Raw genomic sequence first — 26,922 nt, forward strand, 5'->3', positions numbered from 1 at the left:
GATTCCTCAAGGATCTAGAACTAGAAACACCATTTGACCCAGCCATCCCATTACTGGGTATATACCCAAAGGATTATAAATCATGCTGCTATAAAAATATATTTCAAAATCTTACGAACAATTTCTGGCAATACATTTGAAATTTTAGAATGGGCACACTCCCAACAACAACAACAAAAAACTTACCAAAATGAACATAAGAATTACTGAAAAATCTGAAAAGCCAGTACTAAAAAATCTATAATTGAAAACTTTGTCATAAAGGAATCTCTAAGTCCAACTGGCTTGACCACTGAATTCTTCTAAAAATTAAGAAATGACAACATTCTTACGATAACCCAGAGAACAAAAATGTAGAAAATATTTTCTAACTTGTTTTATAATGCCAAAAAAACTCTACCCCAGAACATCCAAAAAAGGGAAAGTAATAAAACTAATCTCTCTCATAATACATAGATTTTAAAAATCCCACCATACAGTGACATACAGAATGTAGTGACATATAAAAACTGATGATATATATTCCAGAAATTAGGTTTACTCCAGAAATGCCATGTTGGTTTACCATTTGAAAATCAATCAGTGTAATTTACCATATTAACACAACAAAGAAACAACAACAAACAAAACCCCAGGTTTTAGAGAAAAAAAAAAAAGCATCTGATAAAATTCAATACCCACTAGAAACAAAGAATAGAAGAACTTCCTCAATCTGATAAAGGTTATCTACAAAGAAAAAAACTGCAGCAAACATCATATTTAATGATGAAATAGTAAAAGTTTCCCCCTTAAAACTGATTGGGAATGAAATGAGTATATCTACCATCATCACTTCTATTAATTATGAGAGGTCCTAGCTCATGCAATAAAGCAAAACAAAACAAACAAAAAAGGCATTAAGATTAGAAAATAAATAAATAAAATGGTCACTACTTGGAGATGACGTAATTGTGTACACAAAAAAATTCAAAAGAACATACAAACTATTAGAAGAAATGAATCTAGTAAAGATGTCAGAAACAAATACTGAAAACAAATTTTCAATGAAGTTGAAAAAATCAACTTTATCTCTATATACAAACAAGCAATTACAAAATGATATTTAAGATACTGTTACTTAAAACATCAAAACACATCAATTATATAGTATTGATTCTTTTTGTCCTGTTTTTTTTTTCTGAATTTTTTACTGTGATGATTTCAGACTTAAAAGTTACAAGATGAGTATAAAGAATTCCCACATCCCCTTCACCCACATTCCCTAAATGCTGGCATAAACCTCTATTCATCATATGACACCAATAAAAAAGCGAAAAGGCAAATTGTCAAGTGGAAAAAGATATTTCCAATATAAAACTACTCTCATAACCAGAATACAAGAACGTCTACAAAACAAAAGGATAGACAACCCAATGTAAACCACACAAACCTTGAACACTACATCACACAAACAAAAATATCCAAATGGTTAATAAACATTTTTTAAACTGCTCTAATTAGTCACCAGGAAGATGCTAACTAAAAGTTCGGTGAGATATCCACTCCCTGCTTAGTCAAATGGCTAAAAGTGCAAAGACTGATAACATCAAGGGTTTGCAACAATATGAAGCAACCAGAACTCTGCTCCACTGCTGAAGGAGTGTAAATTCATACAAACTGAATGTCATTTGGGAAATGTGCCTGACACTTTCATTCACTAAAGCTGAACATACACACAATCCTACAATCTTGCAATTCCACTCCTATGGAGTACATTACCTATCATGAGTGTTTACATGTGTGCATCGAAGGACGCACAGGTTTCACAGCAGTCCAATCCAGCAACCTTAAACCAGAAACCAACCCAAACGTTATTCCTACTGGATAGGTAAATATATGGTGATATAGTCCTATGATTCAACACTATAAGCAATGAAAATGGATGAACTGCTGGGCACGGTGGCTCATGCCTGTAATCTCAACACTTTGTGAGGACAAGGCGTGCGGATCACGAGGTCAGGAGTTGGAGACCAGCTTGGCCAACGCGATGAAACCCCATCTCTACTAAAAATATAAAACTTAGCCGGGTGTGGTGGCATAAGCCTGTAATCCCAGCTACTCGGGAGGCTGAGGCAGAATTGCTTGAACCTAGAAGGTGGAGGCTGTAGTGAGCCAAGATCACGCCACTGCACTCCAGCCTGGGCGACAGAGCAAGACTCCATTTCAGGGAGACAAAAAAAAAAAAAAGAAAAAAGAAAAAGAAAATGGATGAACTACTGCTACAAGCAATATAAATCTCAGAGACAAAGATTGAAAAAAAGGCAAGCTTTTAAAAGGGTAGTCATGTAGTAGCTTTTTAAGCTATTAGGTAAAGTTAAAAAAACAAAAAGGTAATGTATGATACTATGATACTGCAGTCAGGATAGCGGTTCCCTTTAATGGCGGTAGTGCCAGGAAAGGACACAATGGGGGGCTTCTGAGGACTGATGCGTTTCCACTGAATCTGAATGGTGGATACATGAATATATCCATTTCATAAAAACTAAACTGTACAGTTCAATTTGGCACTTTATATATGTTACATTTCAGTAAAAAAGTATATGTAAAAATACATATACAATAATCTAATTTTCAAAACTTGGACACAGGAAATAATAAAAAGAAACACTGCTTATTTCAGGACTATGGAATTACTGGTGTTTTCTATGTTTTATTGCTACATGCCACATTTTATTCAATTAACATGTACTGTAGTTAAAAATGCATTTTAAAAGTTTTTTAAATTAGTTTTCTTCCCCTCGTAATCTGTTCCAAGTATGATCCCAGTCTAATTTTGTATCAGTTATGCTATGCTTAATACCACCCAACTACTTGCCATGTACTTCAAAGCTCATTGTTTTCTCTCAGCCTAGAGTAGCCCAAATTTCCCACTTTTGGGCTCAATTTAAATACCACATGATTGCCAATTTTTTGTCCATAAACTTTTTCACTCCTCCCATTCCTACGCCCTTTGAAAAGATGTTAAATGTCATTAGAGTCCCAGCACTAATCCTCAGTTGAGTCAATGTTTACAAGTCACCAGGCAGAGGGTACTTGTTTCTTGCTCTAAATCAATCCCTACTTTACAAAACATATCTCCCAATTTTTTCATGACATAACTGAAATAAAGATATTCTAACTGGAATAGATTCTAATTAAAATCTGTTTGTAAGTATTTTGTACTTTGTAAGTACACATTAAATCTAGTAACAGCCACAACAATGGCAAATAAGGAGTTACTTAACCAAAGTAATATTAATAAAAGTAGAGAGGGGACTCCACTATTTGAAATAAAATGCACAGATGCAAACAAGAGTTGTCTGTTTCCAAAGAAGGCAGACCAAGAACTATAGAACTGTAGGCCCCTAAGGGCATGAAATTCTCTCCTTTGGTGTAAAGCTAATAAATAAAAGAACCTGGCTTCTTTCTTTCCCTATTATTGGAACAGGATCCTTCTGCTAGAAGCAGAAGGCCATGGTATCCAGGTAAATGGTAAAGAGTAACAAGAAAAAAGAAACGGATAGGAATGTGTCAATAACAGCTGGCTTTAAAAATATGTTGGATATGCTTTCACCATTTATTGGTAAAATCTTACGGCAAAGATAGTTCATTCAAAATGATTAGACTCTCCTGTTGTACATGGTATGACTTGATACTGAATATATGGAAATACCTAGAAATGTTATTTGCTAAATCTTATGGGAAGCAGCTGTTAACCACTGCACCAAGCAGATTCCCACAGGACCACTGACTCTGTACCTCTGTACCCCTTCTGTGCTTCACTGAATAGAAGTCCATAGTTTTCATGCTAGAGTCTCACAAAGCTCCACTCAATGTCATTAAGCCATATAGCAAAGCTATACGGCCAGAGAGAGGGACAGAGATAGAGAGTGAATACACTAAAAACAGAGGGCCCTGAAAGAGTAAGACCTATAGAACCAATTTCTTCTTGGATACTACATCCAGAAAATCTGGACTTCTGGTGTGTAAATTAACTGGCATTACAACAGTGCTAGGTGCATAGTACAAGTATTTCCCATCAATTATCCATTTTTAACCTGGCACATTCTTTAATAAGTACAGCTTCGGTTTAAAAACAGCTCTGAGAGGTGTCTATAACAAAGTATCACTCTGTGTTTTGGAAATCAAATTTTTATGAAATATTTCAAACAATCAGAAAAAAATGTTTTAATGATATGACACTCAGATTTAACAAACTTGAGCATCCTGCCACACTGTTTCTTCTCCCCTATGCTGCCCTTGTAGCAACCAGACAACCAGGAATGGAGAAACAAAGCCTTCATGAAGACATTTGTTTTGAGACACTGGCACATGACTTATACTTCTTTGATAAATGGGCATGACAATGGAGCTCAAAAATAACATTAAATGGGGATACAATTTAAAATTAATGTAAAATCTACGAAGTCTAACATTCAACTATCTTTTCCCTTTCCCACTGCAATCCAAATGCCATGTTAATTATTTTTGTGGTCAACATTTCTGACCTGTCCACAGAACAGATTGTGAGGGGTTAAGGAAAGACTAAGGTCTTCCAGAACTATGGGGTTAAAGGTATAGTCCACCTAAAGCAGTGCCTGGCTATACTGTAGGTAATACTGAGATACAATTTGAATCAAGAAAGGGACACCTTTGTCTTTCAGGCAACTAAGTGATGACAATCCATATCTATCACATCTGATTTAATTATACTTGTATTAATGAAATAAATTGCAATCATTTCCACATACTTTTTTTGCCTATTAACTGAGAAACAGATTTGTAAGTGAAGATTAAGGAAGAAATCTAAATTATCTTATTCATTTAACTATATATAGTCAAGATGAAAAACAGACCAAGAATAATCAGTTATCATGAGCAAAAAGAAAAAAGCTGGAATAATCACATTACCTGACTTCAAATTATACTATAGAGCAATAGTAACCACAACAGTATGGTACTGGCATAAAAACAGATAACCCACACCAATGGAACACAATAGAGAACCCAGAAATAAATCCATACATCTACAGTGAACGCATTTTCGACAAAGGAACCAAGCACATACACTGAGGAAACGACAGTCTCTTCAATAAATGGTGCTGGGAAAACTGGATATCCATATGCAGAAGAATAAAACTATAACTTTATCTCTCATCATACACAAAAATCAAATAAAAATAGTTTAAAGACTAAAATCTATGAAACTACTACAACGAAACTTTGGGGAAAATCTCTAGGATATTGGTTTGGGCAAACATTTCTTGAGCAATACCCCACAAGCACAGGCAACCAAAGCAAAAATGAACCAATGTGATCACATCAAGTTAAAAAGCTTCTGCACAGCAAAGGAAACAATCAGCAAAGTGAAGAGACAACCCATGGAATGGGAGAAAATATCTGCAAACTATCCATTTGACAAGAGTTTAATAACCAGAATATGTAAGGAGTTCAAACAACTCTATAGGAAAAAAACGTAACCTAATTTTAAAGTGGGCAAAAGATCTGAACAGACATTTCACAAAAGAAGACATACAAATGGCAAACAGGTACATAAAAAGTTGCTCAACATCATTGATCACCAGAGAAATGAAAATCAAAATTACAATGAGGTATCATTCATCTTGCCCCAGTTAAAATGGCTTTTATCCAAAAGACAGGCAATAAGAAATGCCAGTAAGGATGTGGAGAAAAGGGAACCCTCGTAGACCACCGGTGGGAATGTACATTAGTATAGAGCTACCATATGATCCAGCAATCCTTAACGCTAGGTATACACCCCAAAAAAGGGAAATCAGTACATCAAGGAGACATCTGCACTCCCACATTTACTGCAGCACTATTCACAGTAGCCAAGATTTGGAAGCAACCTAAGTGTGCATCAACAGATGACTGGATAAAGAAAATGTGGCACATATACACAATGGAGTACCGTTCAGCCACAAAAAAGAATGAGATCCTGTCACCTGTAACAACGTGGATGGAAATGGAGGTCGTTATGTTAAGTGAAACAAGTCAGGCACAGAAAGACAAACTTTGCATGTTCCCACTATTTGTGGGGGCTACAAATTAAAACAATTGAACTCACAGAGACAGAGAGTAGAAGGATGGTTACCAGAGGCTGGGAAGGGCAGTAGGGGAAGGGTTAGGGAGGGGAGGATGGTTAATGGCTATCAAAAAATAGTTAGAAATAATGAATAAGATCTAGTATTTGATAGCATAGCAGGATGACTATAGTCAATAATTGTACATTTCAAAATAACTAAGAGTATCATTGGACTGTTTCTAACACAAAGGATAAATGCTAGAGGTGATGGATACCCCATCTACCCTGACGTGATTATTACTCATTGTATGCCTGTGTCAAAATATCTCATATATCCTATAAATATATACAGCTACAATGTACCCACAAAAATAAAGATAAAAAATATATGAAAGATTTTGCATAAGGTATTCTCTTACAACTCTTCTAACTAACATGTTTTTAAAGTTCACTGTCTGCACTGATACAACAAATCTTTTTCAGCAACAAAGATTAGAAACCAACCTTTGCTGTGATATTTAATTCATAATGTAAAATAACCGATTTGTAAAAGCTTACTTGACATAAGTTTTGGAATCTGGGCTTGTCCTCTCAAAAGCGGCCTGTATAAGTTTCCCTGGTAAGTTGCAGGTGGTGGTGCAGCATTGCTGTAAATGCCAGTTCCTGAGCCTCTTGGCATAACATGGCTATAAAAGGACCCAATACAAGAAAAAAAAAATTATATAGTGATATACCCATAACACAGCTGACACAAATAAAACAAATGCTCACAGCCATGTCTTCACTAACAGATCTGATCAAGATAATACAAACAAAAAGGTGGTTTATAATTAAAGCTCAAAACTACATAATAGTAATAGTGAGAGGAAATGTTCATCTGCCACACCAAGACTCTTAATTGATAACCACTTAAATATTTACAACTTACATCACACAAAAAAAATTTGAATGTTTTTCTTTTTTTGCATTATGTTTCAGTTTCGTCCTTAAGGATCCATGTTCTTGCTATCACTGTATACATGACTACTCTACATCTTGCTATTTTTAATTTACTATATCAAATACTTGCCTATGTCTTTTCTTCATCTTTGTAATTCTTTTTTTTTTTTTTTTTTTGAGACGGAGTCTCGCTCTGTCGCCCAGGCTGGAGTGCAGTGGCACGATCTCCACTCACTGCAAGCTCCGCCGCCTCCCGGGTTCACGCTGTTCTCCTGCCTCAGCTCCTGAGAAGCTGGGACTATAGGCGCCTGCCACTATGCCCGGCTAATTTTTTTTTTGGTATTTTTTAGTAGAGACGGGGTTTCACCATATTAGCCAGGATGGTCTCGATCTCCTGACCTCATGATCTGCCTGCCTCGGCCCCCCAAAGTGCTGGGATTACAGGAGTGAGCCACCGCACCTGGCTCAAACCCCGTATTTTCATAGAGTTTAAAAAAAAAAATTATGGCATAAATACTGACTTGTCTTGAGAGATGATTCAGAAAAAGCAAAATATACAAGGGCTAGAAACTGACAACTCACCCCAAAGTCCTGAAGGCTGCCTGATCCAGGTGCACAGGCCTCCGGTCACGGTTAAAGCCAAGCTGAGGCTTCCACTGCCGTCCATTGCTGGATTTTTCCCAGTCACTAGGTTTCAGTACTGCTGCTGGTTTTCTGACCATTTAAAAAGACAACCCTTAGTAATAGGGATGAAAACCATTTGTACAAAATAAACCTAGGTAATTTACTGTTGTTACCTTGCTCCTGGAAGCATTACAGCTTTAAAAATGTAATCTTCAGCAAACTGTGGGTCTTTAAAATTAATACTGGAAAAGAACAAGAAACAATTCAATGACCTGATTATATTAGCCTGTCTTAATTATCACATAGACTGAGGTATTTTTCATGTTTAAGTCCTCTCCAAAAATTATTTTAGTTAATAAATGGGTTTGCCAAATGGCTAAATATCTTCCTCACCAAACTGTCTCTAATTCCTGGTACATATAACCTTCATGTAACTTTTTCTCTGTGGGAAAAGTCATGCTCTAGCTAACTATTGGTGATGACAGAGAAATAACAGACATTGCCCCAACTCAAATTTCAACATGATATTGTAGACAGGTCGAAGAGGTTTATAACAACAAAAAATAAAAATAAAATAACCTTTAATTTTGTTCAGTCCATGGCAAAAACCCCTAAGCATCTTGAGGTAGATTAGCCCCTATTTTAATAATTGATATACCAATAGAAATATTTGCAAAATCAAAAAATGCACACAAATTGCTAAGAAATCTATGGGGTGTGGGGGGGAATTACAAAAAAAAAAAAATTGAACTTCACAGTTGGACCCTCGTATCCTTCTCTCCTAATGTGTGATTTTAATAATTTTCACCATTTGACAACTACACAAATATGCTTTTTTTTTTTTTTTGACACAGGTCTCACTCTGTTGCCTAGGCTGGAGTGCAGTGGCAACTCACAGCTCACTGCAGTCTCAACGTCCCAGGCTCAGAGATCCTCTCACCTCAGTCTCCATCACTGGTGAGACTATATGTATGCAACACCACGCCCGGCTAATTTTTAAAATTTTTGTAGAGACAGGGTTTCCCCACATTGCCCAGGCTGGTCTTGAACTCCTGGACTCATAAGACCCACCCACCTCAGCTTCCCAAAGCAATGGGATTACAGACATGAGCCACCGTGCCCGGCCAATATGCCAATTTTTAAAAGATATACACTAAGGCTTTGAGTATAAGCTGGGCTGAACTTCTTTTCTGGTGGTGATGGCGGTGGTAGCGGTATGTGTGTGTGTGTACCTATCCCAAAGGTTGGTAAGTACCTAAGTCTGTCTTCTGACACAGCAATGCTTCTTCCAGGACTCTGGTTATACACCAGATTTATACATAAGGATGCTTATAACACTATTATTCACAATGTTTCAAAGACTGTAAAACCCAAGTGTATGAATAATAGCGGACTGGTTAAAACACTGGAGTTCTTCCTTTTTAGGAAGAACTCAGATAACATTTTAAAAAATTTAATAACAGAAGACCAGGCGCGGTGGCTCACAAGGTCAGGAGATCGAGACTATCCTGGCTAACACGGTGAAACCCCGTCTCTACTAAAAATACAAAAAGTTGGCCAGGTGTGGTGGCGGGCACCTGTAGTCCCAGCTACTCGGGAGGCTGAGGCAGGTGAATGGTGTGAACCCGGGAGGTGGAGGCTGCCGTGAGTCAAGACCGTGCCACTGCACTCCAGCCTGGGCGACAGAAGGAGACTCCGCCTCAAAAACAAAAACAAAAAAACCCCAAAAATTTAGTAACAGAATACTTAATGACCTTAATGACATGGGAAACATATATACAACAGACTAGACATATTCATCAATCGATTATCAGTGATTTTTCTCTGTAAGTTAGTAACTTGTTTCCTTTTATTTTTCAAAATTCCTCCAATGATTACACTTACACTTATAGTCAGTTAAAAAGGTTTTTAAAAAAAGTTTTATTAACCTGGTTGACATTTTTAGTTAGCTATTTTCTTTTTGAATACTGCCGCTTTAACTAGAGTCCACCTGCTTTACAGAAATTTTCGTTTTAAATTTAAGTACACAAAAATGGATTCACTTACAATAAATGTACCATGAGCTCAAAAACAGCTGAACAATACTTATTACTCAACTGGTTCTTCTTACAACTCACTCTTCACTGGCAACTGTCTTTAGCTCACATTTTTTTCTACTGGCAAGATGGCATGGGGCAGGGCAAGGTAGGACAGACAGCGATAAATTAAGAGGATGACAGAAAATGGTACTTAAGTATTTGGGCTCGTTAGGGCTTTGCAGATAAAAAGTCAAGTAACAAAGCAAGACTTGCAAATAGTGTTTTGAAGCAGGTATCTGTGTTTCAGCAGGGCTTTTTTTAGCAGTTTGCCAACCTGTTAGAATATCTATTGCATGCATGGTTCATGGTGGGAGGGGGGTTATGCACACCGCCAGGCATCAGGCCTGCCTCCCCTTCTAATAAGAGAAATAAGGAAGAAAGTAGAAAAATGCAACAACAGGCACAGAAAAGATGCTGAGTCAAAGCATGTGTGTCTATACACCTTCCATACAAACATCTTTGTCAGCGTAGGCTAAAGGTATGTGTGTACTGGGGGGAGGGAAGGGGGAGGATGGGAATTATTTCACCCGAGGACCAAGGAAAACATCATCCAAGAGGCTGCGGTTTAAGATGAGACAGGATTGGTTACAGGGTGGCAAGGGAAACAAATGGAACAAAGATATGGAAAGAGGTCCCAGGACCAAGGAACAGTACAGTTTTACTGGAGCAGCCCTTCTCAATGGGGACGTGGGAGGGAATTAAGCCCTACAAAAAATGATGAGTGAGTACATTCTCAATTCTCCCAAGGAAAAAACATAGCTAGTATCATTCTAGAGATACAGGACACAAACTGCTACCTACAATCTGATACGTACAACAGATGCTTTAAGATCTCAAGGCAGAATTCTCCCATGGAACTCCAGTTGAGAAGGGCTAGATTAGAGTAAAAATGCATTTGGGCAGAAGTGGGGCAGGAAGAAAGGTAACTGAAGCAGGTTATGGTTATGGAGGGTTTGTGTGAGTATAATGTGATGCCTTTGCAAGTAGTCAATAAGGACGTAAAAGTCATCAAAGATCATTTCAGAAAGAACAACCCAGCAGCAGTGTGCGAGAGCAGAGGGACACCCACAAAGAGGTCACCGACAGAGCCTAAGCAACAGTCTTCGACACACATCTGGGATGGGAATGTTGGGAAAGTAAATAAAGTGGTAAGGCTGGAACTAGAATGGAGATGGAGCTCAGATGAAGATCTCCAAGTCATGCACAGAAAGACCTGAAACTAAGAAAATGAAGGAAAGAGCCAAGGTAGTAAGCTCCCAGGGAGAAAGGAAAATCCCAGGGTCACAGAGATAACCACTTCTGCAGGAGAATGGTTATAACAAAAGATTTAATAAGATAGCTGAAACTAAAGTTTGAGAAAACAAATCCATCTATTTCCCAATTGTTCCTTAACAAAATTGTTTTTAAAATTCCATTATTCATGCTCCTGCTCTGAAAGGGAAAAACTTTCCAAGTCAATAGGACAGTCTCCAAGATCATCCCTACTTCGCCTCAGAACCACACTCAACAAAAAGATCTACACACTTAATACAATACAAACCATTACGAGATAGAAAAGGAGTATCTAAAAATGTTTGGAAGTTTCCATTCAAAGACAAGGACACTAATGACAACAAAGTATTAATACCATTTTTCCTTGGATCTCTGAGAACGATTTGAAGACACACTCCTAAAATGGATTAAGCTTCCAAGGGTTGAACAATTTTTAGTATTTTAATTTGTTCCCAAAAATGTATGCTAAGATCTATTATGTTTTTAGAAATGTATTTTTCCAATATGATAACAGCCATGACTCAGACTCAAACAAACTTCCTAAAAGTCAAACACACAGACTAAGCAGGAACCCATTAGGCAAAGACTCAAAAGGTAATTTTTTATATGGATCCAAACTTTTGAAGGTCTTTTATTTTTTTCATGTCTATGTCATTTAAATTCCATCATCAGACGCAAAAGGGTTTACTTGTGGAGAGCTTATCTAGGGAAGTAGTAAGTAACACTGAGGTAAAGAGAGAAGCACCCTCACACAAGCTCTGAAAAGCAGAGGAAGGGAACGAGTTAACACAGCCTATAGACTCAACAGTCTGCCCAGCTGAGGTAAGAGACTTGTGTTTAGATTTGTATTACTTCATCTAATTCTGTAAACTGAAGTATTTTTAAACAATAGTATTTTTATCCACTTTTTCCAAATGCAGGTGAAACACTGTTGACGCATCAAGCTTTTATGTACCAGACCAGCTTTCCCCCAAGGAGCATAACAGATCCTTTCCTTGACAGGTAACCTATTTTAATCGCTTGATTGTCTTCATAAACACACCAAGGAAAAAGTAAATAAAAATTTAAAACCTAAGCATGGTTGAAAATAAGAAAACTGAACAGTGCTTTTGTTTATATCACAAGTAGCACTTTCAGCACTGCTGTTAAGAAAATATTGTAGCAAAGTCTCAGCAGAAAAGGAATGGAATATAGAACGCCTTTTTCTGATTCGCTTTAAGAATTATCCTTAGAAATGCTATTCTAAGTATTACTGTTAGAGAGTGTTAGCACACTTCACAAAGAAAGCAGGAAAACTCCAAATATCAAGTTTCATTTTTACACAACCTTTCCCTGATATATTCCATAATTAATGCTAAATTGGCATACAAAGGCAAACTGTTCTTGCAGGGAAATTTCATGATTCATATACTTGACATTTTAAAACACTTAAAGAGTTTATAGAATTGTGACATTCTATCAGAAGAGGTTAATCAATTCAGCGTCCTATAAAGTACTGCAGGCAGTGAAAGTGAAACTTTCCCAACTGTTTTCCACCATCAAATCCACTGCTGACTACATGTATTCCACTTCCTTCAGGCTTTGGATTTCGAGTTATCTGCTTGCCAAGCACAAGCCTTGCAAATGCTGCAGAAATAGTTACTTAAAAAATCCATCTTCATACACATCCACATTAAAACAAAAAATCTCCTTGAAGAGATAAAACATTCTATACCTTGTCTGATTCATCCAAAAATGAATACAAAAAGTCTTGAGAAACACTCCTCTGAAGAAAAAAGTTTAGGCTCTTCAAAGACTTTGGAAAACACTGGTTGCAACATTATGAACAACTAAGCTTTTTTATGAACAACTGAGCTTTTTAAATATGAGTTTAGAACTATGCTGCTGGGTGCTATGAGGAAAAAAAACCTAATGACACTACTGCTGGAAACAACATACATAAAAACTGTATAAATTACGCTTTAGAAGAAAAGAAAAGCAATAAACGGCAGGCTATGGGGCAGGTGGAAAAAAGAAAGGAAGAGCACTTCAAACAACAGGAGAGAGGGGCAGAGGTCAAAGGGTACTGAAGGGATCAGCCTGGGCAGGAAGGAAGCATCCTGAGGACCTGGGGGTTCAGGCACAGAGCCAGGGCCCTGCCAAGCTACGTCAGGCCTTGAAAAAGTAAAAGCACACATATGCACTTACCCTTCAGATTGGGAGGAAAACTCTTCTATGATTTTAAAGTCACATGCAGAAGCTAATATGTTGAGTAATTTATGGAATTAGAAATGTGAAAAAAAAATATGATCTCCTACGTTAGAGTTGACCATATTCTCTAAGGGTCTGTCTACGAATTTAAGGGACTTCAACAGCCTGTATAACATACTTTCTGAGCACTACAGATAAGAATGAATACAATGGGAAGAACTTACCTAAACTCAACTTGAGGAAACGATTTCTCAAATATCAAATGGGATACTAGATGTATTTAAATAAGGAAGAGGAAAAAATGCCAGGAGTCAAAAGAAAAATAACCGGCAAATGACTGGTGAGTATATTTTGAGATTTTTTAAATCTGAAAATTATAAGTTAAAGTTATAAGGCAAATTTAACACTGGAATCTACAATGAGCCCTAAAACAAACACGCAAAAATCTACTATAAAAACTGGATCTCAGCCTAATGTTGCCACCCTCAAAGAAAGCACTGAAAATTACTTTTACTTAAAGGAAGTTAACTTCAGTCTCCCACAAATCCCCACAAATCTTCAGCAAATTAACCTAATTTAATTGATTTTATTATAAAGTTATTTTCAACATACACCTGAATATGCATTTAGATCTGGGATTTGTTTTATACATTTTTTTTTTTTTTTTTGAGATGGAGTCTTGCTCTGTTGCCCAAGTGGCATGATCTTGGCTCACAGAGGCCTTGGCCTCCCAGGTTCAAGCAATTCTCTCACCTCAGCCTCCCGAGTAGCTGGGACTACAGGTGTGTATCACCACCATGCCCGGCTAATTTTTTGTAGTTTTAGTAGAGATAGGGTTTCACCATGTTGGCCAGGCTAGTCTTGAACTCCTGATCTCAAATGATCCACCCATTCTGGCCTCCCAAAGTGCTGGGATTACAGGCGTGAGCCACCGTGCCTGGCCTGTTTTATAAATTTAATAATATTGTGAACACAGTGTATACTAAATACCAAAGGCCCCTTTAGGCTCAGAAACAACCAACCAACATCATCATCATCCAAACAAAAATTCCAAAATGTGTCCATTAATTCTGTAACTCTCCTCTAGGCAAGCCTCTCTATCCTAATTAGAAAGTTAAGTAGAATTAACTATTTCTAGAGGGTTAGGCAGGAAGGCCCTTGAATATATGCAGAAAAATTGAGAAGCACAAGCACACATGTGACAATCCAAAGAGAGAACCGTGGAATTAATTGGCCTGAAGCGCCAATGCTTTAATGCAAGCCAGAGACCCCAAGGGTTAATACAGTGTTCACAATGAATTTGTCAGAGCCAGATTGTTTGTGATGGGTTTAGGGGCGTGGCTTTCAATTCTGTACCCCACCCTTAACAAAAGAGCACAAAGACAAAGAGCCAGGACAAATTAGGTGTAAAGATAAACAAAAACTTATACGTAAAGATAAACGTAAGCAACTCATCCAGAAAGATTTTCCGAATTCACAATAGTTTTCTTTAAATAAAAGCCTTTCCAGAATGGCAATCATTTACTACCTGAATCCATTAAAGATAGGAAATAAACATGTTTATACTTCACAAAGGCAAATCTAAAAAAAAAATTTAAAATATTTCCTGAGGGAGAGAGAAACAAAAATGGATGGAAAAGGAGGATTCAGGATTAGCAGGCTTTTATCAAATTCTTGAATACCTGAGATGTGTTTGCTTTAGTCTTACCTAAAGATTGGTGAAAATGACAACTAAATTCTGCCATCAAAATTTGTCATTATATAATACAGAAGAGTAGTCAATTTGTTGGATTTTAGTCCAAACGGTCATATTACATTTTATATTATTTTTACTCAATAGAATATGCTGTCAGCACCAAAGAACTGAGATATAAATTAGTTTTCCAGAGAGAAGAAATTAGCCCTTTAAGTTTATAATTGCTAATAAAAATTTTCACAAATATATTCTATTCTATGTCATCTTAATTAAAATATACTACAGAATATTTCTGTTTTCAAACTCTGCAGGGCCATGATTATAAACATAAGTAAAATAGTCTGTTGTAATGCAGGGAAGCTGTGTGAACCTCTGGGGTGTAGAGTTCTGTTTGTTCCTATATAACAAACTGCTAGATACTCCTACTCTTTACCTCCCACTTGCCTAATCCAGGAAGAATTACACGTTGTCATGGGAAACCAGAAAACAGATAAGCAAGCATGTTAAATCAGTAACCTTAACAATATACATAATTTAGAGTCAAGAGGCTCTGCTCTAAGGTCTGCAACACAGGGACTCTCCAATCTCAAAGCACTGGTGGATTAACAGCTGCCATTTCCTTGTGAATCAGAGGTCTTTTAAAATGGATTTGCAAGTTCAGAGCTGTGTTCTCAGTGAATGCCATGAATTTTGGAAAACTTACCTGACTACAGTGTTCTGTGTCAGATCCCTTAACATAGGAACAGGAGAACATACTATTCTAGAAGGAAACAAGAGAAGAAACATCTATCTGTAAACTAACCTTTTAGGTAAGTGGAAATAAGATGTTGCTACGTTTGTTAGTCTTCAGAAAAGATAAACCATTAGAATGCACTAACACAAACAATAAAACCATTTATATCTTTAAAAAAACAGTAAGTACCACATAAATGAAATGGCTAACTATTAACATAAGGCATTCAATCTCATTAACACTCAGAGAACTGCAACTATAAACCACAAGATGTCAATAAGCATTCACCAGACTGACAGAAATTAAAGTTGTGACAAGGGTTTGCCAAAATGTAGAGAAACAAGATCTCTCACAAACTGCCACTGGGATTACAACACAGTGTAACCACTTTGAAAAACCATCTAGAAATATTATCTAGAAAAAAAATGAAGATACACATACTCTATGGCCAGCAGTTCCATTCCTGGAAATGTACCCTTGAGACGTGGTTCACAAACTCTGGTCTCAGAACCCTTTTACCTTCTTAAATCTCAAAGGGCTTTTGTTTATAGTGGTTATATTTATGAACATTTACCCATTAAAAATTATGACTATGAAATTTTAAAATAATTAAAGATAACCCTACATGTTAACATAAATAACATTCTTATGAGAAGCTATTTTTTACAAAGCAAAACAATGTCATTGTTGTACACTTTCAAAAATCTTATTAATATCTGGTTAGTATCTGTTTAATAGCTACTTTCCTCTGCGTCTATCTCTTGAGAGGTCTCTGAAAAACTCCACTGTGCACTCAAGAGAGAAAGTATAAGAAAAGCAAGTAACACCATAACATCTTAGTATCATTATGAAAAGAGCTTTGACCTTCGGGATATCCTGCAAGGGACTCCCAGATCTCCCTGCACAAGGTGACACAGCTCCTATAAAGAGCTGGGCTTTGGACCCAAGCCTTTTTCAGTCAGCAAGGTTTTGTCTTATTTTAAACACAATTTTCTCACTATTATTAGAAAATAAACATTTAGACAACAAGGAAAAAAATCCCAACTAAACTTCCTTCCAGTCACCTCAATTATATACAAAATGAAACTTACTGATCTGGAAGAATGGCTTCTTCATCCAAAGAAAACTTTCCTTGAATCCCATGACATAGTTCAGGGGGTACATCCACTGGCTGTGGAAAAATGCATTCCTGATCTCATATGCAAAGAATGGAAAACTGGGACTCAAGCAGATTCTTGAGTGTTCATAGCAGCATCATTCATAAGAGCCGAAAGGCAGAAACAAACCCAATATTTACCAATAGATAAGTGGATTAAAAAGTACGCATACAAATAAGAGTATTATTCAGCCATAAAAAGGTATGAAATTCTGATACATGCTACAATATCAATGAACCTTGAAAACATTATGCTAACTGAAATAAGCCAGACACAAAGCCAACACAAAATACTGTATCATTTCACTTATATGAAGTATCGAGAACACAGCTATCAAATTCATAGAGGTAGAAAGTAGAAGTTACTAGAGAATGAGAAGGGCAGAATGAGGAGACATTATTTAATATTATTTAAAAGGTACAGAAATTATATTCGGGAAGATGAAAAAGTTCTGAAAAAGTGTTGATGGTTATACAACACTGTAAATATACTTAACGCCACAGAATTATAACCACTTAAAAATGGTTACAATGGTAAATTTTATGTTATGCATATTTTACCACAATTTTAGAAAGTGCATTTCTAATTAACCAAATTGCGTAACATACCTCTGTGGAACCTGTCTGGTACAGCTCTAAAATGAAGTCATGGAGTGGGTGATGTTTCCCCACAAATAAGACATCACCTCCAAGGCTGTTTCTTCTGGCTAGGGGGAAAGAAAAGAACAAGACCTACGCATAAAAAACTGCAAGACCAATTTTTATGAGCATAAAACAAGGGAAAGCACCTAAATGTTAAGAATTTAATTATAAAATTTATGAAAAATAATTTTAAAGTGGTAAGTTAGACAAGAGTAAGTTCTAGTATTTGATAGTACTGTGAGGAAGTTAGTAATTTATTACATATTTCAAAATAGAAGAAAAAAACTATAATGTTCCCAACACAAAGAAAAGATAAATGTGAGGTTATGGATATCCCAATTACCCTATTTTGATCAGCACATATTGTATATAGGTATCAAAATACCACATGGACCCCAAAAATATGTAACTATTACGTATCAATTAAAAACAAATTTTTTAATTATAGTGATAATCTAAATGTGTGATGTACCTCTATGGGAAAAAAAAATATTTTAACAAAAAAGTTTCAAAAAGATCATTAAAAAAAAAAACCCACTGAAATACATATAAACATACTGCAAGATAAAGGACAATGTTTTCTTATTTATAATAAACTCAATTTCTTAGTATAATACATAATCATTCCCTGGGGAAACACAGACAGTGTCATCTGATGAAAAGATTGTTCTAAAAGACAATCTTTTTGATATAGAAATTGTTTCTAGAGGCTTATTATAATGGTATTAAATTATTCAATAGAGCCCAGCTTTGCAATTTCTGAATATGAATACTTTTTATTGTCAGTATTAATTACAAAATACCTCCTTTTATGTCATATTTCAAGTTAGCACTCTAAGAGCATATGCTTTTGTTTCACCCTAACCTTTTAAACAAAGTAGTTATTATTGGGGGGGAAGGAGGAGTAGGGGAGAAGGCAGATGGAGAAAATGAATAATATCTTCCCAACAGGCAAAAGATACTTTCGTGCGTGCATATCAAATAAGAATCAAAATGTCAAAGGATATTGTTGAAGTATTGCTTTTTTAAAAATTTAACAAATACTTGTAAGTTAAAACATTTTATTTAACTACTACTCAACTTATAGATAATGAATTAAGAAGCAAAGTCAACGTCTGTAATAAGAAAATAAAATCAATGATTTATGCCCCCCTTTATGGGAAATTTGACAAATGGGGGAAGGAAGGTCTAATTTTATACAGAAATATAAAGTGTATATTACACAGATCAACGTTAACTAAGACGTATAATTCTTACTCTCTTCTGGAGTGAGGTCTGGGTATACCTCTTCTAGGGCAGCTCGTAGCCTTCGCTCATCCACGAATGGCAAGAGAGCAACACCTGGGAAAACAAGTGCAAATGAACCACCCCTGCTACCAGGATCACCCAAATTTCAATTTATCATTGGTCGAAATCAACCTTTCTAGTAGAGTTTCCTTGCTGATACAAAAACATTTTGGAACTGAACTCTTATTGTCTCATTAAGCCAAAACTCAGATGCTAATATTTTCCATGTAGTGGCAGAAGAAAAAATTCTACATATTTTCTATTCTTTAACGGCTTATATGGAAAATCATGTTTTCTGAATCTTAACTCCATGGTGATAAGTATTTTAAATAAATGAACAAATGGCTACCTGGATACCAGTGTATGTTCTCACTTTAGTTACTAAGATGCCCCCAAGCAAGCCAGTTACTCTCCCTAGGGCTTAAGCATGTCCTTTCATCTTTCTAGTACTTGGTTTCATCTTTTGTAAAATGAGAGCATTTCAACCAAAATACTCAATTCTGTTCAACCAGAATTCAAGGATCTCCTCCTGCTCTAAAATTCCATAGTATTCTTTTTACATTTTAAAGCCTACTAATTATATACAAAAAATTTTTAAAGACTTGCTTAAATAACTTGGGGGCAGGGGATAGAACAGAGGCTATTCATTTGGGGCTTAAAATGATCCTCTGGAGTATGCTGAAATTAAGGGCACTTATTTGGACCCAGATGCATAATTTTTGAAGAAGCACATCACTAATACAATGCTGTAGGAAAAATATACAAAGTTATTGAAGCATATATATTTTCTGCTATACACAGTATAGGTAGTATTTTGGCTAAATAAAAATTTTAAGATACATAGCAAAGACAAATGCTAAATAGTGTTAAATAATTCTGAAACTACTGCTACTCAAAATCACTGTTATTTGTGACTATTCCCTTTAAAATTATGAGAAATGAAAAGGTTTCCAAGTCTTAATTATTTAGCTACTGCATTTTCAAAGTTAGGAAACATGTTCAATTTTACTACTTAGTAAGATATATTTTTTTAATTTTTAAGATAAGGTCACCCAGGCTGGAGTGCAGTGGCATGATCATTTCTCATTGCAGTCTCAAACTCGCAGCCTCAGTCTCAGACTCGCAGCCTCAAGCAATCCTCCCACTTCAGCCTCCTGAGTAGCTGGGACTACAGGCACATGCCACCACCACACCCAACTAATTTTTAAAATTTTTGTAGAGATGAGGTCTCCTTGTGTTACCCAGGCTGGTCTCAAATTCCTCGTTTCAAGCAATCCTTCCAACTTGGCCTCCCAAAGTCCTGAGATTACAGGCGTGAGCCACTGCACCTGACTTTTTTTTTTTTTTTTTTAAGTTAAAAAGAAACTAAGTTCTAGTATGAATTTTGAATGGCTTAAAAGAGTGATTTCAAGGATCTTAATATCTAACATGTGAGTCAACTTATTTCAATTACTGGTAAACACATGAAGAAAACCTAGGAAATTGCTAAAATATTATTTAGTCATACACTTAAGAGAAATATATCAAGGGGAAACTACAGCATCATGTAGCTTGTTTTCTACCCACTACATTTAAGATATATATATATATGTGTCCTACCCAGTACTTTTATATATATATATATATATAACCATGCTACATATTTATATATATATATTATATATATAATAAGACTTTTCTACAGTATCAATTCCAGAAGCTAAATCCAATCAGTTAACAATGTGAAGTGTTACTCAACAGCAAGAAAGTTACTAAGCAATAAATTAGCCCTACTGGCCAGCATAGAAAGGAATGCCTTACATCCAGATATGACAGAGCTAGAGTGAGCTGATAGTAAGCATGAGAATAGCAGCTACTGTTTTCTGAACACTTCTTACGTTATATGCATTATCTCACTGAATTCTTTCAATACTCAGAGGGAGCCCAAGTAGTGGTAATAACTTAGGTATTACACAGTCACTTCGAACATAAGCTCAGTATCAGACTTTCTGAGTTCAGGTCTTAACTCTGCCACTATGTGACTTGATGGAATTAAATTTTCTATTCATCTATAAAATATACAGCAATCAAAACTACTATGCTATATATCTATATAGTACTAGGCAAATGGACCAAAATGATATTGCCTTTAAATAACGTATGTTGGGCCCGGTGCGGTGGCTCACACCTATAATCCCAACACTTTGGGAGGCCGAGGCGGGTTGATCACCTGAGGTCAGGAGTTCAGGATCAGCCTGGTCAGCATGGCAAAACCCCACCTCTACACAAAATACAAAAAAATTAGCCGGGTGTGATGGCACACACCTGTAATCCCAGCTACTCAGGAGGCTGAGGCAGGAGAATTGCTTGGACCTGCGAGACAGAAGTTACAGTGAACCAAGATCACGTCACTGCACTCCAGTATGGGTGACAGAGTGAGACTCTGTCTTTAAAAAAAAAATTACATATAATGTTGATAAGCACAAGTTTAAAAATGTTGAAGTATCCAGATATATTTTATCTTCTATTAAGATGTATTCATCCAGGTAAGAGTTTAAGTATTATCATTACTTTCACTAAGTAAGTTTTAAAAACATGTATGAGGAAGAAACTATATTTCCCAACAGTACTAAATTTTACCTCAAGAAAAGTGTGTTCTCGCTACTGAGCTAAGTAAAAATATTTATATAAAACATTGTATAAAATACAAAAATATCTGAGGTCAAAATTTAAACCCATCCTAAAATTCATGTGAAATCTCAAGGGACCTTGAATAAGAATAAAGTTGGAAAACACAATTGCTGACTTCAAAACTCACTACGAAGCTACAGTAATTATAACAGTATAGCATTGGCATAAGAAAACATAGCTCAATGGACTAGAACAGAAAGCCCAGAAACAAACCTTTACATATATGGTCAATTGATATTCAACAAGAGTGCCAACTTATTCAATGGGGGAAAGAATGGTCTTTTCAACAAGTGGTGCCAGGAAAACTGGATATGCACACGCAAAAGAATGAAGCTGGACCATTACCTTACACCATATACAAAAATTAACTCAAAATGGATCACAGACTTAAATGTAAGAGCTAAAACTGTATAACTTTTAGAAGTAAACATAGGAAGAAAGATCCATGATGTCGGATTTGGTAAAGATTTCTTGGATATGACACCAAAAGCACAAGAAGCAACAAAAAAGATAAATTTGATTTCATCAAAATTTAAAACTTGTGTGCATCAGAGGACATCATCACACGGTGAAAAGATAATCCACAGAATGAGAGAAAATTTATGCAAATCATATATTCAATAAAAGATTAATGTCTAGAATATATAAAAAAAACTTCTATAATGCAAAAAACAAAATCAATCCCAACTCAAAATTGGGCAAAGGACCTGAAAAGACATTTCTCCAAAGATTTAGAAATGGCCAAAAAGCAAACGAAATGATGTTCAGTATCACTCATCATTAGGGAATGCATATCGCCACCACAGTGAAATACCATTCACACCCATTAGCATGGTTATTACTAATGAAAACAAAATAACAAATGTTGGAGAGGATGTGAAGAAATCTAAACTCTTGTACATTATCTCACTTTTCCCCTAGAGTTAAGTTATATTGAAAATATCCCGTCAGTGAAAGAAATAATACATACCACAATGACAGAGTTGACAAGTCACCTGCATGTTTATATACTTATCTACTTAATAAACCCAATGATTTAATAATTTATTTATTTAACAAACACAAACATATATTTGCTTCTTAATTAATTTACTTTTACATCTCTCACTGTCCTATGCATCTTCTCTCTCTGCTTTAATCAAGACATCCTCCACAAAGCATCTTGAAAAACCCGAATCTCCAATCCATTTAAAATGGAATAATACATGATCATGAAGCACACAACACTTATATAACCCCAATGGGTGCATTTCCATGATCATTCCACTGAAGTGATATGATACTTCCACTACTACATAAATCAAGCCAACTCCAAAGCCTCATGATTTTTCAATTTGTAAATTATATTATTTACTCCCCTTTGTCTCAAGACTCTCTGTAAGCCATTTCATTGGCCATTCCAACCACAGGGAACAATAAGAAAAAAACGAAAATATGATTTTACCAAATGTGTTTATTACCCTAGGAAAATGTTTGGTGGAAGAAAGGGTTAAATAATTTGCTGCAGGATGGCTTTAGTGTGAAACAACAGCTGGTTTACAGTGTAAGAGATATTTCTTTATTGTATTTTACATTCAATCATCATCACATATTGGTTGAGTGGTAAACAGCACCTTAAAGTTAGTATTAATTTTATATAGCCATTCCTACAAAATCTGTTAATGGAATGAAAAAGTAGCAGGAAAAGTAATGATCAACATCAAGTATTTAAACTAAATAAAAGTTTCTGGCATATTTTTCAAAAGTTTCCATGGAGTATACGTAAATCTCCACATGGACACTCCTGTGTTTCTGTATTTCTCAGCAACCTCAAAAGGTGTTAATGAGCTACTGACCACTGAATGTAACAAGCCCCATTAATTAATCACAAAGGAAATAAAAGATGTAATTATCAACCTATTTCAACCCAATTTACTGCTTCTAAGAATGTTATAATTAAATTTACTATTAATCATTGCTAATCCCAAGTTGGATGGAGAAATATCAACATTTCACATATAATTCTGAAAATATTTACCTTTTAGAGTATTTATTTATGAGACAGGGCCTCACTCTGTCCCCCAGGCTGGAATGCGGTGGCGCAATCATGGCTCCCTGTAACCCAGACCTCCCAGACTCAAGCAATCCTCCCACCTCAGCCTCCCAAGTAGATGGGACTACAGGTGCAAGCCACCACGCCAGGCTAATTTTTGTATTTTTTGTAGAGATGAGATTTCACCACGTTGCCCAGGCTAAAATATTTATCTTTTACAGAATTCTTTCATTTCAAAAATTATATTTGCTCATAGTTTTACCAGAAAAGAACATCTAAATTTTACCTTGCCATGCATATTTCTTCCCATTCAAATCAATAGCAAAATCTTCAGGATAGAAGTCAATTATACTAGAATCCTGTATCAGGGAGAAAAGTAAAGAATCAAAACAGAAGTCACACATCTCTGTTATAAAGAATTTGATATGACTTTCATTCAAGTTATAAGGTCTGATGAGAAAATAAAGTACATTCCTTTTAAAAAAAATGTTGAGATATTAGGTCATTAATCCCAAGTATAGTAAAACAAAATGAACAATGTTATTTTAAAAGATGAAAAGAAAAAGCATTATTGTAGAAGAATTTTAGAATCGACAACTATGGGCCTCAGGCAGGCAGAAAGTAAAGGGTTTACGTACTCTAACACTTCCTACTTTCTGGCTGGGTCTCACTCTTTCTAGCTAGCATACAAAACAAGTGCACAGGTGATTTTGGGTAAGGCAGTCTCCTCATCTCTGGTGGCTACCATATATGGCTGGAACAAATAAAATTAAAGACTTACAGGTAGCTAGAGAACAAAATGACTGTTATAAAAATTTCTCCCCAGCCAGGTGCAGTGGCTCATGCCTGTAATTCCAGGACTTTGGGAGGCCAAGGTGGGCAGATCAAGAAGTCAGGAGATCGAGACCATCCTGGCTAACACAGTGAAATCCCACCTCTACTAAAAATACAAAAAATTAGTCAGACGTGGCGGCAGGCGCCTGTAGTCCCAGCTACTCAGGAGGCTGAGGCAGGAAAATGGTGTGAACCCGGGAGGCAGAGCTTGCAGTGAACCAAGATAGTGCCACTGCACTCCAGCCTGGGCGACAGAGCAAGACTCCATCTAGAAAAACAAAACAAAACAAAACAAACAAACAAAAAATTTCTCCCCAAAACAAACCGATCCACTGTGTAGGGCCAAAGAAAGCAGGAAATATATGTGTGTTTGGAGTAAAAAACATACTTTCTTTCTGTACTTCACTGTTTAACTATCAGCTGCAAAAGCAATTGTAACTAATAGTAATAAAATGTATGACAAAAATCCTGTCACCCACACATTCAAAACACTGAGACTCACAGGATCACTCATGAGCTTCCGCCATGATGGAGGTAGAAAATTACCACTTGCAGCTGGAAAAACTCCCATAAGTTGTTCCAGTGGTTTAAACTGCAAAAAAAAAAAAAAAAAAAAAAAGTTAAAAGACCCAAGATTATTACCTAATCCAAAATTTTATAAATTTTATGACTTTTAAGTAATTAAGCTTACCGGTTTTGTACCCTTCTCAAAATCAGATGGCATGTCTGCAATGCCTTCAAAGTCTGAAGCAAATGGTGCATAATGAAATGGATAATACCACTTCCAGGAAGCACAGCCCTAGAATCATTAAAAAGTAACAACAAAATCAAAAGCCTACGTTAATGATGAACACAGTTAAAAAAACAAAAATTAGACTGTTAACCTATAATACTCTATTCATAAAATACATGACTTTTGGTATATATTCCAAATACCGATCTTTTCCATGACTCCTAAAAATTGTTTAAGTTTGAAGTTTCTAATTCATATCAATGGCTCTTTGACTTTAAAAATATTACAAACCATCTTTGAAAAATCAGTAGTTCCTGCCAAACTTCATATTCACAAACACAATTTGGTGAAAATTTCTATCCTTAAAATATATTTGGTGACATTTCTTTTCATCTCTAGAGCTGTCATCATCAAGTAAAACCAAAAGCAATCACAGCTGACATTTACTGAGCATGTAAGGTGGTAGGAGACATTATTGGAACAGCGGTTTAGAGTAAAACAGCCATGAGTTTCATTTTAAAATTCACCATTATATTTCCACCTGACAAGTTTCTTTTGACTATAAAAACATATGAGTAAACACACCAACAAGAAAACAAAAGCAAGTTATACTCATAGGAAAGATATCTAACATGTGTTTTGACAGTGTCTAGTGAATTTAAATCTTGACAGTAGGAGTAAAACATGCAAACAGAGTACTTAATAGTCAATATTCAGTGCACTGCGTTACTGTCTACTTGTCAACAAACTTCATCTATTTCCAGGTCACACCAAATTTAACTTGGTTTGCTCTCTAAGCACGAAACCAGATATTAACTATCAGTGTTACAATCCTCAATATGTCTACCTAATCTCTCACCAATTATCAAAAGGTAGGATACAGGTTATTCCAATTAGAATGTGCTTCATGTATCATCACTATATTATGAAAAGGACAGCATTCAAATTCCTTTAGAATTCTTACTGGTATTTTCCAGGCTTTGTCCTCTGTTCAGTCATTTAGTGACTATCAATTCATTACTCAGTTATTTTTGTACTCCAATTTTAAAAGCACTAACCTTTCATCATCTTAAAGACAAAGTGCAGTCAATCACATTCTTGATGCTGAAAATACTTTTAACAAAAATTAGCTTTGGTTCCATATTAATACCTAAGAAGCTTCCAAGTCTTCACAAATAAATATTTACAATTATGGACTTCTGAATAGGGAGCTTTAAAAAATGAGCCTGGGTTTGTTTTCAGGATCCAGCTCAATAATACTATTAGTACAGAAATTACCTGGCTGGGCGCAGTGGCTCATGCCTGTAACCCCAGTACTTTAGAAGGCCGAGGCAGGTGGATCACGAGGTCAGGAGTTTGAGACCAGCCTGACCAACATAGTGAAACCCCATCTCTACTACATATACAAAAATTAGCCGGGCATGGTGGTGCACTCTGTAATCCCAGCTACTCATGAGGCTGAGGCAGGAGAATCGCTTGAACCCAGGAGGCGGAGGTTGCAGTGAGCCAAGATTGTGCCATTGCACTCCAGCCTGGGCGACAGAGCAAGACTCCATCTAGAAAAACAAAACAAAACAAAACAAACAAACAAAAAATTTCTCCCCAAAACAAACCGATCCACTGTGTAGGGCCAAAGAAAGCAGGAAATATATGTGTGTTTGGAGTAAAAAACATACTTTCTTTCTGTACTTCACTGTTTAACTATCAGCTGCAAAAGCAATTGTAACTAATAGTAATAAAATGTATGACAAAAATCCTGTCACCCACACATTCAAAACACTGAGACTCACAGGATCACTCATGAGCTTCCGCCATGATGGAGGTAGAAAATTACCACTTGCAGCTGGAAAAACTCCCATAAGTTGTTCCAGTGGTTTAAACTGCAAAAAAAAAAAAAAAAAAAAAAAGTTAAAAGACCCAAGATTATTACCTAATCCAAAATTTTATAAATTTTATGACTTTTAAGTAATTA

General features: G+C 36.0%; 1 protein-coding gene across 5 annotated transcripts in view; it reads right to left on the reverse strand.

The window, feature by feature from the left end:
- The window catches only part of XRN2 (5'-3' exoribonuclease 2), a 93,769-nt gene that overhangs the window by 18,966 nt on the left and 47,881 nt on the right, over window positions 1–26,922 (reverse strand). For all 5 annotated transcript variants that reach the window (XM_011967600.1, XM_011967596.1, XM_011967598.1 and 2 more), the window contains 10 exons: window positions 24,909–25,016; window positions 24,720–24,809; window positions 23,670–23,742; window positions 18,652–18,735; window positions 17,362–17,459; window positions 16,688–16,767; window positions 15,567–15,623; window positions 7,801–7,869; window positions 7,586–7,717; window positions 6,623–6,750 (listed from right to left, as the gene is read on the reverse strand). In XM_011967600.1, the coding sequence (XP_011822990.1) occupies window positions 6,623–6,750; window positions 7,586–7,717; window positions 7,801–7,869; window positions 15,567–15,623; window positions 16,688–16,767; window positions 17,362–17,459; window positions 18,652–18,735; window positions 23,670–23,742; window positions 24,720–24,809; window positions 24,909–25,016 (919 nt within the window). The remainder of the gene's footprint in view (window positions 1–6,622; window positions 6,751–7,585; window positions 7,718–7,800; window positions 7,870–15,566; window positions 15,624–16,687; window positions 16,768–17,361; window positions 17,460–18,651; window positions 18,736–23,669; window positions 23,743–24,719; window positions 24,810–24,908; window positions 25,017–26,922) is intronic.

Source organism: Mandrillus leucophaeus, unplaced genomic scaffold, assembly GCF_000951045.1.
Source record: "Mandrillus leucophaeus isolate KB7577 unplaced genomic scaffold, Mleu.le_1.0 Scaffold803, whole genome shotgun sequence".
Lineage (NCBI taxonomy): Eukaryota > Metazoa > Chordata > Mammalia > Primates > Cercopithecidae > Mandrillus > Mandrillus leucophaeus.